Source organism: Dendropsophus ebraccatus, chromosome 10 (genome assembly GCF_027789765.1).
Source record: "Dendropsophus ebraccatus isolate aDenEbr1 chromosome 10, aDenEbr1.pat, whole genome shotgun sequence".
NCBI lineage: Eukaryota > Metazoa > Chordata > Amphibia > Anura > Hylidae > Dendropsophus > Dendropsophus ebraccatus.
This window is the reverse complement of record NC_091463.1, coordinates 18,217,223-18,232,235: the sequence shown is the minus strand read 5'-3', so window position 1 is coordinate 18,232,235 and position 15,013 is coordinate 18,217,223. Positions and strand designations below refer to the sequence as shown.

At 41.7% G+C, this 15,013-nt stretch overlaps 2 protein-coding genes across 2 annotated transcripts; one reads left to right on the top strand and one right to left on the bottom strand.

Moving 5' to 3' along the window:
- Positions 1-762: 762 nt before the first annotated feature.
- On the top strand, positions 763-2,932 carry LOC138802767 (uncharacterized). Its single transcript, XM_069986400.1, has 3 exons — positions 763-1,346; positions 1,565-1,715; positions 1,929-2,932. Exons 1-3 carry the CDS (start codon positions 1,319-1,321, stop codon positions 2,653-2,655), a joined length of 906 nt encoding a protein of 301 aa, XP_069842501.1. The 5' UTR covers positions 763-1,318; the 3' UTR covers positions 2,656-2,932.
- Positions 2,933-9,757: 6,825 nt separating this feature from the next.
- LOC138766379 (uncharacterized) lies at positions 9,758-14,622 on the bottom strand. Its single transcript, XM_069943955.1, has 3 exons — positions 14,618-14,622; positions 11,410-11,556; positions 9,758-10,646 (listed from the first exon to the last, which is right to left on the bottom strand). The coding sequence occupies exons 1-3, from the start codon at positions 14,620-14,622 to the stop codon at positions 9,758-9,760; spliced, it is 1,041 nt and encodes a 346-aa protein (XP_069800056.1).
- Between the last annotated feature and the right edge of the window lie 391 nt (positions 14,623-15,013).

The following is a 15,013-nucleotide window of genomic DNA, read 5'->3' as shown; positions in this document are numbered from 1 at the left end:
TAAGTGATGTGAGCCCAGGAAGTGTGCGGGGAGAGAGTGCTGTGCCTGGGGCAGCGAAGAGCTGCCAGCCAGTGACAACCTAACCCTGCTCACCTGCACTGCGTCTGCATCCACTTTTTGTACTGGACAATAGGGCCGGTTAAGAACAGGACTTGACAGAATGAAGAAGGGTGGGTGTGGGTGTGTGTGTGTGTGTGTGTGTGTGGGGGGGGGGGGGGGGGGGTAGATAGATACTATTTAGAGAGGAGAGAGAGATAGGAAGCTGCTGGTGGGAGTTCTTTCAGAAATAGAGAGAGATAAGAGAGATAGAGATAGATAGGATATAGATAGATAGATACTGTTGATGGATAGATAGGAGATAGATGATAGGAGAGAGATTAGATGTATGGATAGATAGAAGATAGAGAGATAAGAGAGATATTGTTGATGGATAAATAATTAAGAGATAGATGGATGGATGGATGGATGGATGGATGGATGGATGGATGGATAGATGGATGGAGAGATAGATAGGATATGGAGAGATAGATACGTAGCTGCTGGTGGGAATTCTTCCAGCTTGGCCTTTGACTGCATTGTAATTGTATGCAGTCAAAGGGTAAGCCGGAAACTCTCCAGCATGCAACCAAAGTGACAGCCCAATGGCAGGATTTTGTCAGCATATCCTGAGGGCCACTCTAAATGATTGGTACTTTTTTAAAAAGAAAATATAATGAAACAAAAATTCTTTAGTTCATCCCGGCCAAATGAGTGTGGCGTATAAACAGGGTGTGTCATAAGTAGTTTTCATTACTGCGGCTGCCTGTACGATTAATCGTGATATTGATTTATCGCCCAACCCTACCTCATCTATACCTGTACTACTACTCCCCCCTCTATTTCTGTAATATTACACCCCTTGTCTTTATCTGTACTACTGCTGCACCCCCCATGTTTACCTGTACTACTAATGTACCCCTTACCTTTACCAGTAGTAATTCTGCACCCCTCATCTGTACCTGAACTACTAATGGACCCCTCATCTGTCCCTCTAATACTACTGCACTCCTCATCTCTACCTGTACTACTACTACACGCCTCATCTATACTTGTACTTCTACTCCCCCCTCTTCTATTTCTGTACTACTACACCCCTTGTCTTTATCTGTACTACTACTGCACCCCTCATCTTTACCTGTAATACTAATATAATTTTACATTGCAGGTGGAAGGATATCCATGCATTTGGGATATAACGCACCCAAAGTACAGCGACCGTCATGCGAAGCATGACGTGTGGACCAAAATAATTAGAGAGCTGTATCCGGACTTAAATACAATGTCTCCACGGTTGCAAAAGCAAATTAGTGAGTGTAATTTTATTTATTTTTTTTTGTTTTGTTAATGTCAAAAGTTAAATAGGTATCTGCACAGGTTCCTCTGTATATTTCAAATACTTTCAAAGCATTCATTTCCTGGCTATCTGCAAAGTGTTAGCATAATTTCATATTAAGGATAATGCTAAATTAGTATGTGTTATGTTAAGTAGTTGTCAGTATATTTAATTGTTCAATTCGTTTTTTAGGTAACGATGTGCGCAATCGTTGGCGATCAGTACGAGACCAATTCCGGAAATATCATAATGAAAGAGGAAGAAGCGGGTCATCACCACCAAGGCGACCATTTGTCTACTCAGACCAACTACAATTTTTAATTTCTGGTAGAGAGCTAAGAGAGTAAGTATTTTAATTAACCATCCTTTCAATTGTTTTGAACCACTTCAGAATTTCGATTGTATGTTATATGGATGCTAGTGCAAAAATAGAAAGCAACTTAACTTACAAGGTATTGCTTTGTTTAAAAAAATGTTTAATTTAAGTTACACATTCTATCCAAAAAATTGCAAGTGCTACCATAATTTCAATCATTATACAATTTCATTGTTATAGGACGGATGGAAACATTAATGCTCCCGAGACTGAGACCGAGGAGAATATGCTTGCTTCATCAGACTCAGCAGGTGATTTTGCACTCTCCCAGGAGACTGTAGCGGGACCATCTCAAGCCTCCGGCCAAACAGAAATTCGACCACCTATGACCTCTGAAGGGGTGCCACCTTTGCCCAGACAAAGGGCAAGATCCTCATCAAGAAGCATCCTGCCCCGCGCTGTTGAAAAAGAAACCTTAGAATTAATTCAACGCGTGGATAAGGAGGATCACTGGGATCAGTTGGGTGCAACTATTGCGGCACGTGTGCGCCAGCTTCCTAGCAATCGCCAATGGGTATGTGTGCCTGCCATATTTGAACTCTTGACCTACTATTCTAATACTCACCAAATTCCAACCAATCTTTATATTTTAGGTGGGTTAAAGAATATATTTGAACCAAATGTTAACACCCCTGCAGTAGAGGGACCACAATTTTTCCATCATCCCAGTATGTTTCAACCTATTCAACATAGATTTCATGGAGATAACGTAAGGCACTCTGCTGAAACACAAGATGGCTCTGTCAGAGAGTCTACTGTCTCCACACAATCCAGTTTCCTAGGGCTGTTAAACTCCCCTATTGAAAACACCAGTATTCTTACACAGAACACATACAGTACTCCTAGCACTGAAGTGACACAACGTCAAACTACTAGTACTCCACCAATGTCTTTCCCACCATTCTAAACTCATTTTACATTGCATTGCCCCACATGTATGAGGTGTGCAAATAAGGGCTAACCGCATTTTTTTGGTAATGTTCTTTTAAAATTAATGGCCAGCTTAACCTGGTGGTTTGTGTTTACACTATTTATGTTTCAAAAGTCATGTTTACAATCAGCTGTTCACAACTGTAATCTTGTGAGGATGGAAAAGCTCAAAAATGAAGATGGCAGTAGAACATCAGTTTTACCACACTACTTACACTATGCTGCATGTTTGGTTGTAGCTGAATGTCCCCCATGGTTTTGCCAGTCTAAATTCTAATTGTTATGTCCAAAAAAGACAAGCTTCAATATTGCACAAGAACAAAAATCAAATAGGTTAACAGCTTTTGAATAATTGCTGCACTAATAATGGAGTGCACCAATTATTTGATAATGTTTCCCTATCCCAAATTTTTAATAATTTTTTTTCTAATTTTACCCCCACTAAGATGCGACCTATAGTGTTGCATATTTATTGCTTTGCTTACCATATTCTATATAAACATCACATGCTGTCTTTGCATTTTGTCAGATAGGAAACAGCCTTTACCATGTTAAATTGCATAGGGAATCCTTAGTGTTTTTTGGCTGCAGATACTCCCATGTATTACTTGGTTTGTATAATTGTTTTCAGCCACTGCACTACACTACATGCAATGTTGCCCCCTATATTCTTCAGCCACCAAAGAATACGTTCCCCCGCCCCACTCCATCAGCTTAGGAGCAGGGCTGTCTGAAATGACAGACCGCAAAACCAATCACTAACTAGGACCATAGCCCCCCGTGATGGCCTGAGTGGTCTGTCCTTTCAGACAGAGCAACTCTGAACCAGCTTGGACTCGCTGGACCTGGAGAAAAAGACCAGCGCCCGGACAGGTAATTTATGCAGCTGGTGCTTCCAGGACATTGGTAACGATGTCACGGCAGCCCTTGTTCCAAGATCATCGTGGCCCTGGATTGGGCCCCGTACACGAGCGGTAATCAAGTCGATCAGCCCTCGTTTAGGTAATTGATTGTCCGGGGGAATAGAACCCTAACTTCATCATAAACTCTTTCGTCCAGAGCTTACAATCCAATAATGACTTGGCAAACTTCTAATTGAGACTTGACCCCTCACAGATTGTTCATTTCTTAGCTGATGAACCTTTATATTTACATATCTTTTATATGTGTTTTTATGTTTTATGAAGTTATGTAAGAATAAGTGCTCTATGCAATACAAATAACAGACATATGATTATACACTTGTAAGTGGGCCTCATAGTTTATACATATGTTTAAAAAGTTACTTCTAATTTCAGCAGACAATACATATGACCTTAGTGCCTTTTGAATGTATCCGTAAAATTAACAAATGGAGCGGTTCTGCCGCCCTCACAAACACAACCTCATTGTAGGTAGATGGGGGACATGGGTGGAAATTAGAAATAATGAGTCTAATGCAACACACTTTTGGGTCTACCGTGGATTGGTGGAAACACGAGAAAGGGGGCCATTGACATACCTAACACACATTAAAAACTTGTAACACTTAGTAATGGGTATAAGTTATTTGGCTATATATTTTTTTCTCTTTACTACCCCTTTATCGGAAGTCTAAAAAAAAATTGCACTACTCTTAATAAACCTAATGATGTATTGCTAACTATGTGCAAATGCCTTATGGAACTGATTTGTTATATTGTTCAGACAACAAAATTCATCGTTATGTTCTTCTCTAATCAGCAATTTAACATGTCTGATAGACCAATTGCAATGCTGTAATTTGTAGAGTTGTGTGTGGAGCACTTTGAGGTTACTTACCAAATATTTTGCATTGAACTAATGTCTCATTCCTATGTAGATAGTATAATACACATATTCCAAATGGCTTTGTGCAGGTAAATATTCTAAACAAATTACAACAAAATGTCTAATTAGACTATTGCATTTGCCCACACAGGTTACAGTAAACAACAATTTGCACTTATATCAACAAGAGCACATGAAGGCCCATTTTCCTTGCACTACATCATGCCTTTGGAATTCACATCCTTGATAATAGGGTGATGTCTATATCCATCTTGCAGAGCTGTTTTGATGGAGGAGCTGTTAGGGGGATGCAAGTGGGCTGTAATGCCTCTCTGCCATTGTCCACCCATGTCACCATAGACCAAAAAGTATCTGGGTGTGTTCATACTACCGAATTTTGAAGGACAATGTCTGCAGATTTCCATCGGCTGTCCCCGCTCACGGGCGTGTGCCTTTCCGCTGGCTCCATATAGACCATGCTATGGGTGGGCGTATTTCGCTATCTGCCTAAAAAAGTGTGTTCCGTGCTCTTTAGGCGGAACACGGAATACGTCGGCCCATTGAAGGGTGCATATTGAGCCGGCCGAAAGGTGCGCGGCCTTGCGCGTGGACATACCGCAAAATTCCGTACAGTTTTTCCAAGAGAATTCCTTAGTATGAACCTGCCCTTTGAAGGATGGTTACTGACATACCCTTTTATGTATCAGGACATGAGCCCTTGATGCAAGATGTAGAGCAAGTGATGCTGCATGTTAGAAGCACTTTATTGCTATTCTGTTGCATATTTGTTTCCATAACTTGTATTGTTAAAATTGTTTGGTAGCAACTTTTTAAAGCACTCTTCTAAGTATGTTTATACAGTAGCATAACACAATAGGGTTTTACCGCATCCTCTATTGATGTATTACTTTTTTGCAAAACAAGTGTTATGAGTAGTTATAGCAGACCAATTAATGTTTGAAGGGCAAATTACTTGCACCAGAATATCTATATTGTTCCTTCTATTACACTGTTGGCCTATCTCCAAATACCAGGTCATCCAAAATGTATGTTTAGTAGGGACACTCACATCATATTAGCATGTGTCATGTTAAAGTGTTGTCATAATGTGCACACCTGCTATATTGTTGTAAAGCAGGTAGTGTTGTGAGAAAGGTTTAAAAATTTGTTATTGTTTGTGGTTTATTATAATTGCCAAATGACCCACGGGACCTGTTTTGAATGTTAAAATATTGTAATGGTTTTTTATATGCAGTATAGCTTTTACAGATTTTGGAAAAGCCTCTAAAATGTAAAGTTTATTTTTCATAAAGCATTGAGAACTGCAATTTCTTGTCTGTGTTTTTATTTTTTCACTTTATGTTCAAAACAATGATTTCAATACATTTGAGGCATGAATGTAATTATAAAGACCATTAAATTATTAATCAATCCATTATGCTATGTTCACACAGAGCAAAAGGTGCTGATTATGCGAGGAAAAATTTCCACCTGATATCAACTGACACAGAATGTAAGGGGAATCCCTGTGCACTTCTCCACGGCATACTCGAGGAATCCGCACTGATTCCGCATGCATTCAGCGCTGAAATTCAGCTAGTATTCGGTGAGTAATAATACAGGGAGGTGCCAAAAACAATTTCGCAGACTTTGGAGACTAGGCTATCTGGTCCCTGAATATTCTAGAACAGATCACCTCAGAGCTGGCAGAGGAAAAGGAGCAGAGCTGAACAGAAATGGCAAAACATCACCGCTTTGCCATTGATGGAGATGCACTAATTTCAGAGGTATGTATGTTTTGTTTGGGAAACTTTTGCTGTGTTCATATGCTGTGTGCATGCTGACATTGTCATTTCTTTCCTGTGGGCCCCTGGTATCACCTCCTTTGGGTTATCTTGGGATTTCCCCACCATTTTTCCCCCCATTGTTGCGCTGATTCAGCGCGTAATTTCCGCTTGTATTACGCGCTGAATACACGCGCATTCAGCGCTGAAACAGAAAATCAGAGCCACATTGATTTGTATAGGCTTCCGCTACCAGAAGAATGAACATGTTCATTCTCCTGGCGGAGAGCGGATTAGCCACGGAGCTGTCAGCGAGGAAATTCCACCGTGTGAACTGCAGAGCGGAATTTCCATTCAACACAATGGAAATTAGCTCTGTACCTATTTTAATGGCAGAAATTTCAGTGCTGATTCAGCGCTGAAATTAAGCTGTTTTTGCTCTGTGTGAACGAGCCCTTATCAGGCGATGCTGTATGTTACATAGTGACTGAGGGTGTATGTAAATGAGTTACGTATGTATGTTGATAATTGCAGCAAGCAGGTATTGATTGTACAAACCAGTTTTCTGGGTTACACTGGGCAGATACTGTGATAAACTTTTCCTTATTTTTGTTCACCTGCACATATGTCCTAAAGAAACTGGTTTAGCCAATCATGCAATCTGGATGGGTTTTCCTGAACAATTGATGATCATTAGTGGCGGGCACACCTAACATTTTTGCACAAATGTTACAGTTTTTTTCATTTGCACTTATTACACCAGACCCCAGACAATCCTTTTATGTAATAATGTTACGCACTGCTGAATAAGTATCTCTGGGTGTTCTGGTCGACAGGAAGTCTCCCCGAATAGAAACAAGAAATGTCTCAAAGTAATTTTTTTCCCAATCACTAGGTGTCTGGTCGGGCTGACCCTTATAGCATACCATTATTCGTCAGCTCACAAGCAAACCACCACCCGTCAGCAAAAAAATTTTTAGGATTCCTGCAATGATCGGCGGATACTTTTCTGGCGGTATTTGATTTTTCATAATCATGATTCAAGACCTGTTTTTTAAAAAAAGAATAAAAATATTTTAGAATGGGCCATAAATATGTGCTTTACATAGCTCTGATGCTCATTAGCGTACCTCGGGTGTAGACTTGCAATGTGTTGCTTTTTTGCTTGGCATGTGTTTGGGCAAGATTCCATGTTCTGTATACACATAGCACACACCTGTGGAGCCATCATCGCAGAAAGTTGACATGCACATTTGCCATGAACAGTGCTCTTGTAGTCAAAACCCTTCAAACTAATGTAGAGAAATCAAAAAAGTGATAGTTGAATTCACCATGAGAACATAGCAAGTATCTCACGTTATGTCTGGCCACAATGCTATCTAATGTGCTTACCTCAATACAAATTTGCTGTGATTTTGTTAAAATGATAATATAACCCTTGCACTGCCACACAAATTTTGACTTAAAACTGGTGATGCTGGTAAGATCTCTTATAACATCTGCAAGAAAAATCATAACATTACAATAGTATAAATAGCTGCTCTAGCTGTATGCAGAAACCTAACTTTAATTTGGCCTAACGTGAAACACGTGAAAACACCTCTCATCCACACAGCCACTTTGTACCAATGACATTCTACCATCATGGAACCATGTCCAGATTTTGTGTCTACTTTTGTCAGTGAACTTGAGTTCAGATAAGTAGTTTTTTATGTAAATTAAGCTGTAATCGGCTTGTCCATCATAGTTATGATGATGTAATAGCATTAATATAAAAGTGTGGCAGATTTAAACCTTTTTGAAATGCACAGCATTAATAGGTTTGAAGCTCATAGAATGGAGAAAGGGAAGCAAGGAGGTAGAAGAGTGTGTAGTCCAACCTGTGTCAGGCATTCGCTTCAGTTGTCCAACGTAGACAGGATACAACTGTATGTTGCTGTAGACTGGGTTAAGAGAAAAGGTACATTTAAATCTAGAATTAAATAAAACTGCACAAGTGACACTATTAATTGGGTTTGTAATATTGTGTCAGACATTATTTCTTAGTGGTGTCCAGAGGCAAACAATAACTTAAAAGGGTGGCTCATCATACTCAGTTAGGTTGGTTAGAAATTTATAATTAACGGTATGGCCTCCCTAATAGTTTGCCTTTCCAAACCATTATTTTCATTATGCATTTGTGTATAGCTGTATTAGTTGTTTGGCCCCGATGACAGTAAATGTGTGTGTAAGGCCCCATTCACACGTTCGTGTCAGTTTTTACTGTCAGGAAATCCTGATCAGGAGGCCTTAAATGTCATCAGGATAGTATCAGGATTTCCTGATGAGAAAAAAAAAATAGGACATGTATTTCTGCAAACTGTATGGTCACAACTTGCAGAATTACAACTCCCATCATGCTTGGCTGACAGGTCATGATGGAAGTTGTATTTCTGCAGTCTGTGGTCACCCAGGTTGCAGTACATGACGAGAGTTGTACCTCTGCAGCCTGTGGCCATCCAGGTTGCAGAAGTACAACTCCCATCATGACCTGTCAGCAAGGCATGGTGGGAGTTGTACTTCTGCAACCTGGATGGCCACAGGCTGCAGAACTACAACTCCCATCATGGCCTGTCAACAGGGGCATGGTGGGAGTTGTACTTCTGCAACCTGGATGGCCACAGGCTGCAGAACTACAACTCCCATCATGGCCGGTCAGCAGGGCATGATGGGAGTTTTAATCTCACCTGTCCTGGTCTCCTGGCCGCCGGGGGGGGGGGGGGGGGGGGGGGGGGGGGGGGGGGGGGGGGGGGGGGGGGATGGTGCGGGTGCCGCGAGTGGACGCAGGGGGGTGCGGGGGTACCGCGAGTGGCCGCGGGGGGGGGGGGGGGGGGGGGGGGGGGTGCGTGGGTGCCGCGAGTGGCTGCCGGGGGTACCTGCGGATGAAGAGGCAGCGAAGAGGCAGCAGGAGCAGAGGCGGAAGGTGAGTGGAACTCCGGACGCTTTCCTGATGTGCATCAGGAAAGCGTCCGGGGCCCGGGCGCTCCCATAGACTCCTATGGGGGCGTCCGGGCCGGATTTCCGGACGAAAATAGGACCGGTTATAAAAAATCCGGTCCTATTTTCCGGAACGGACAGCCCTCCGGAAAATTCCGGAAGGGTGTCCGTGTCCAATGAAAGTCTATGCGTCCGGAAATCCATCCGGATTTCCTGATAGGAAATCCGGGTGGTTTTTCAGGACGTGTGAAGGGGGCCTAAGTAAAGGCTACATTTGAAGTGTGCCTATGCTCATGTATACTAATGTTATTTGTATATACAGTATGTAGATGTTACAATGTCAGTAGGAAGTCAAGATTTAAAATTACATTGGCAGAATTGGTAGTTGCGTATTCACAAATAAATAAATATTTTGTCTCCAGTAGATACCTGTAAGTCAAATGATGTCTGTGAACCCAGAGGTCTGTTAGAAAACTTGTTCCACGTTGTCTAACACCACATGGAAGCCCTGGGACCTCCGTGCAGAAGTGGCTACTCATCACCGACACAGGCATATTGCCAGGGCACGGCACCTTCAGGGGACATGAAGTAGTCAGCGTACCGATCCCGGATAGCTACCCCCAAATTGGATGGAGGAAGGAAGTCCCAGTTGACAACATTATCAAGAGTGGCTTGCTGGTTCTCCACTATGTCATGCACTCCATTTGGATGTGCATAATTGTGGAGAACACAGCAAGCCTTGATAATGTTGTCAACTGTCCTCACATCCAATTTGATGGTAGTACCCAGGACCCTCCACTGATTACTCATGATCCCAAAGGTGCATTCCACAACTCGACGTGCCCTAGACAGCCGAAAATTAAAAATTCTTTTCCTGGTATCCAGTTCTCTTCGTGGATATGGGCGCAGCAGGTTGGTTAATAAAGGGAAGGCCTCATCCGATATCATCACAAAGGGAACTGAATCTGTGGAGCCAGGTAAAGGTTCGGCAGCTGGGAGCGTTTCGCCCGCTCGGAGAATTTGCAGCCCAATCTGTGATGCTTGCAACACCCGAGAATCCCCAGTACTGCCATAGGCGCCAACATCGATGGCAACAAATTTACAGTTTGCATCAGCCACCGCCATCAGGACCACAGAGAAAAATTTTTTATAATTATAATATCTGGATCCTGAGTGCGGTGGCTGTTGCACCCTGACATGTTTGCCATCGACTGCGCCCAGACAGTGTGGGAAATTGGCAACAGTCTGAAAGCCTGCTGCAACCTGCCGCCAAGTCTCCTCGGTTGGGCTCGGCATCACCATAGGCTGCAATTTCTGCCAGATGACGACGCATGTACACTTCACAATTCGGGAGATGGTTGTGAGACCAACTCTGAATTGGAAGTGCAGGGATGCATAGCTCTCGCCTGTGGCTAAAAAACTGTATTTGATGAAAGCCAAGTAAGGACGGCCATTCCAGCATATATGAAATAAAAAGAGAAAAAAAAATAAACAATCAATAACAGATTGGAATCTAATATACAGTCACATTTTCAGTGACACACTAAAATAGCGAAGGTTAACACTTAAAAAATATTGCTATATTATTAGAATTATTAGTAGTATTATACTGCAATATAGCTATTTAGAAACAATGGTTAGGTATTTAGGACGACAAAGACAGGCCTCCCAATTACATTTAAGCGAGGAGTAGTGAAATGTCTGCACTATTTATAATTCAAGAAAAGGGGCTTGTGTCCTTTTTTTCCCAAGCATTTTATTATTGAGTATGGTGTATATGAAAATCTCCCCCCCCCCCCCCCCCCCCTTTCATAGCGACCATTGTAGGCATAGGTGGATTGGCCATAGTGTTGAAATAACATAAATCATTATACGTCGTAATGACTTGTTAACACACCCATTCATTGAATAAAGTGTATTAATCATGCTTAGAAGCCCCATGTAAATGGCAGTCAAAAATGAGGTTTCCAATTTGCTTTCATTGCTGCTAGTTGTATTCAATTTAACTTTGTCGTGCACATAAACTTTTGCTGAAGTCCTGTTATGTTTGCATGTGGGAGCAAGTATTCTGAAGATAATTCAAAGCAAAATTTGACTTACAAACAGTAATGTGTTATTCCCATTACAGTCACATAGATGTAATATTGTAAGTTATATAATGTACAACCCAGAACACAACTCACCGCAAGGTGATGAGTAGCCTCTCCTCTGCACATATTGCTCGTCTCAGTCGCGTGTCTTCATACGTAATGTCAACCGCAACAATTCTCAACAGAGTGTCAAATTGTTCCACCGATAGGCGGCAAAAGGCTGGAAATTTATCCTCATAACTAAATGATTATCAAAAAAAAAAAAAATCATAGACATTCCACTTAATATACGTCAACTGTACTGAAAAGAGCACAACACTTCATTGCAATGTAATTTTTATATGTAGTGTTTTTTACAAAACGCAGGAGGTAATGTAGACCTGAAAACTGACTATGACAACAGTAAAGGCCAGAATTAGCACACCAACGTCACCAGGGAAGTCCAGGAGGGTGGTGGGTCCAAAGTTAAAAGTGGGGTTATCATATCCGGTTAGAAATGGGGGGAAAATAAAATTGGTTACAGAATGTGAAAAATCTGGAGTGGTGGGCAATATAATCATGGGGGAATACTAGTCAATTGGGGCAGAATAGCACTCCCAACACTTTCCAAAGGTTCGCCTGCTAAGCCACAAAGGATGTCAATACTCCCTACAACTACTCATAAAGCAGTTACACTCCTTCTGCTCAGACATCCTTTATGTGTTATATTCAAGTTATGTCAAGGAATACTCAAAGTGTATTGTTGTCAAACTATCAACATAATGCCTAAAACCCAAATGGGTGGCTGTAGCAGACGTGTAAAGGAGCCCTTAACTATGGCACACATATAATTGTTATTTAAATGCCATTGCTGATGTTTACTGTCATTATGTTAGGTGCAATTGAGTGAGAGACTGTTTTGGTATGTATTTCCACTACCCCAATAATAAAAATCACCATGACACCAAAGGAAACTTACCGACGCAAATCCAGATATAAATTGTAGAACACCCCTGCACTATCATGATCCTGCAGTATAGGATGGACCCAATAGCGATGTATTTGTCTTTCCTGAAAATAATTTATTCTATCATTAACTGTCTTGCATAAGTCCACTCAATCTTTATGGTGACAATATTACATTTTACAACATGGGTCAGTAAACATATGAAACTATCTTTTTACACACATCCAGCCACCTAAGGGCTAGCTATTAGAAAGAGAATGTCTTATTGACTTTATTTTTGAATTCATTCATTAAAGGCTATCACAGCCCTGCAAGGACCATAATAGGAAGCCCCAAGTTGATTGTCTTACATTGTGTTATATAATCGCATTGGTTGAGTTTGTGCTTTGCTTTTTTGTGCCCATTGTCACTTAGCATATGCTAAGCATTGGCTACTATGTGGGGCGCTATATAGGGGCATTGGATACTATGTGGGGCATATATGGGGGATTGGATACTATGTGGGGAATATATGGGGGATTGGATACTATGTGGGGCACTATATGAGGCATTGGATACTATGTGGGGCACTATATGGGAGCATTGGATAATATGTGGGGCACTATAATGGGGGCTTGCCTACTATGTGGGCACTATTGGGGGGATTGGATACTATGTGTGGCACTATAAAGGGGGATTGAATACTATGTGGGGTACTAAAAGGGGGATTGGCTATTATGTGGGGCACTATATAGGGGGACGAGTATATATTAAACTCTATATTGTATTTAGCAAAGTTGGGGGGTAGTCTTAGGGTCCTATTAAACCAACAGATTATCTGACAGATTTTTTTAAAGCCACAGCCAGGAATGGATTTAAATAGTAGAGGAAGAAGAAAACAGGAAAGAGGCGGCGCCTCGTGTGATACCGTACAGTAAGGAAGAGGGAAGGTCAGGTAAGTCGGAGGCTCACCTTGTTGCCCCTTGGGCTTTATGCATATCACCCCTGACATGGGGTACCGTTGTAGAGTCCGAATGGTCCTGGTGCTGGAGACTGCAACCTAGTATGGAGTAGCACGCCGGGATGCTCCCTAAGTGGGGGCCCATGCAAAATTCCTGGAAAAGAAAAAAGGAAAAATTGCCAAACTTCTTGGAAACAGCAGCACTGTCTTCACGAAGTCATGGTACCAAAGTTTTTAGGTGAAAGCAGTAAGAAGTGTTTATTTCAGATAGCACAAATATAACGCGTTTCCAGAGCCTAAGCTCTCTTCATCAGATACAGTGCCTGTATCAGATATAGGCACTGTATCTGATGAAGAGAGCTCAGGCTCTGAAAACGCGTTATATTTTTGCTATCTGAAATAAATACTTCTTATTGCTTTCACCTAAAAACGTTGGTACCATGACTTTGTGAAGACAGCGCTGGTGTTTCCAAGTAGTTTGGCAATTTTTCCTTTTTTCTTTTCCAGGAATGGATTTAGGGAAGAGGAAAAATCTCAGTCATTGCTTTATGACCTGTTCTCTGGTCATAGTCCATTCCTGGATGTGGGCCCAAAAATCTGTCAGATAATCTGTTGGTGTAATAGGGTCCTTAGATGCCCAGTGATCTTATAAACCAGAAAATATGGGTAGTCTAGGAATGAATAATGTGGTTCAATGACAGGTAAGCCTGAATTTATCAGGGGCTGAGAGGGTTCCTTCCATGTGGACTACACAAATTAGTAATGGACTTGTAATGTTGGGTTTACACAGAGATCGATTTATCAGCTTAATCTGACTGATATGTGAAGCCAAAGACATGAACATGGTAAACACATGAACATCATGTGTTCCACATTCAATCATGGCTTTGGCTTCAAATACCAGTTAGAACAATCTTTCTGTGTGGCCCCGTTCCCACTGAGCAAAGGTAGCGGAAATCCGCGATAAAATTGTCCACCACAGAATGCCGTTAGCGTCCCACTCATAATGGGAGTCTATGGGAGGCGTACGGTCCTGCTCTGTACGCGCTGAATAATGAACATGTTCATTCTTCAGCGCGTACAGAGCAGGAGCACGCGCCTCCCATAGACTCCCATTATGAGCGGGAGGCTAACAGCATTCCGCGGCAGACAATTCCGTCACAGAATCCCGCTACCTTTGCTCAGTGGGAACGGGGCCTAAACACAGCCATAGTCAGGAGCAGTCATCAATTCACTCATTTTTTTGTGTATTTGAATTTCTGAATTTAAATTTAACCCACTGAAACTTATTGCATTGGTACATTTAAAAAAGGTGGTTTGAACTCAAATGGCTGAACAACATGGCAAAAGGAGATTATATGCCTCCCACCTTACACCCACAAAATGACAGTCAATAAACTGATAATGAAGTTTACCTCATGACGTCTACACACACTTAATGCCAGACGCAATAGTAATTTTAAATATGGCCTCCTAAGGCGAAGTGGGCGATTAGAAGACATGTTCTGTCACAGTAGAAATCACAACCTTTTTCACCTCACAAGAAATAGATTGAGGTAAATTCCTGTCACAGCATACAATTTATGCAGAGTGTATTATTCCCACACACACATCAACAACCTTTATTGAACAACATGACAAGTGAACAAGCTACTAGAAAATCGCTAGAGGAGACTCGCATATTACAAAACGCACCTGCGATTTTCTCCTAACAAAATCGCACACAAAACGCATCACCAATACTTGCGAGTTTCCTGCGCATTCAATAAGAAGGACTCGCAACAGATCCGGCAAGTGGGTTTATACCCTCA

Bases quoted from the DNA above. Each gene is read 5' to 3' on its own strand.
- LOC138766379 (XM_069943955.1), bottom strand. The intron at 10,647-11,409 runs GTGAGTTGTGTT...CATCAAATACAG, and splicing joins AGGCTACTCATCACCTTGCG to TTTTTTAGCCACAGGCGAGA.
- LOC138802767 (XM_069986400.1), top strand. From the start codon at position 1,319: ATGTCTCCACGGTTGCAAAAGCAAATTA. The intron at 1,347-1,564 runs GTGAGTGTAATT...TTCGTTTTTTAG, and splicing joins ACGGTTGCAAAAGCAAATTA to GTAACGATGTGCGCAATCGT. The intron at 1,716-1,928 runs GTAAGTATTTTA...TCATTGTTATAG, and splicing joins TCTGGTAGAGAGCTAAGAGA to GACGGATGGAAACATTAATG.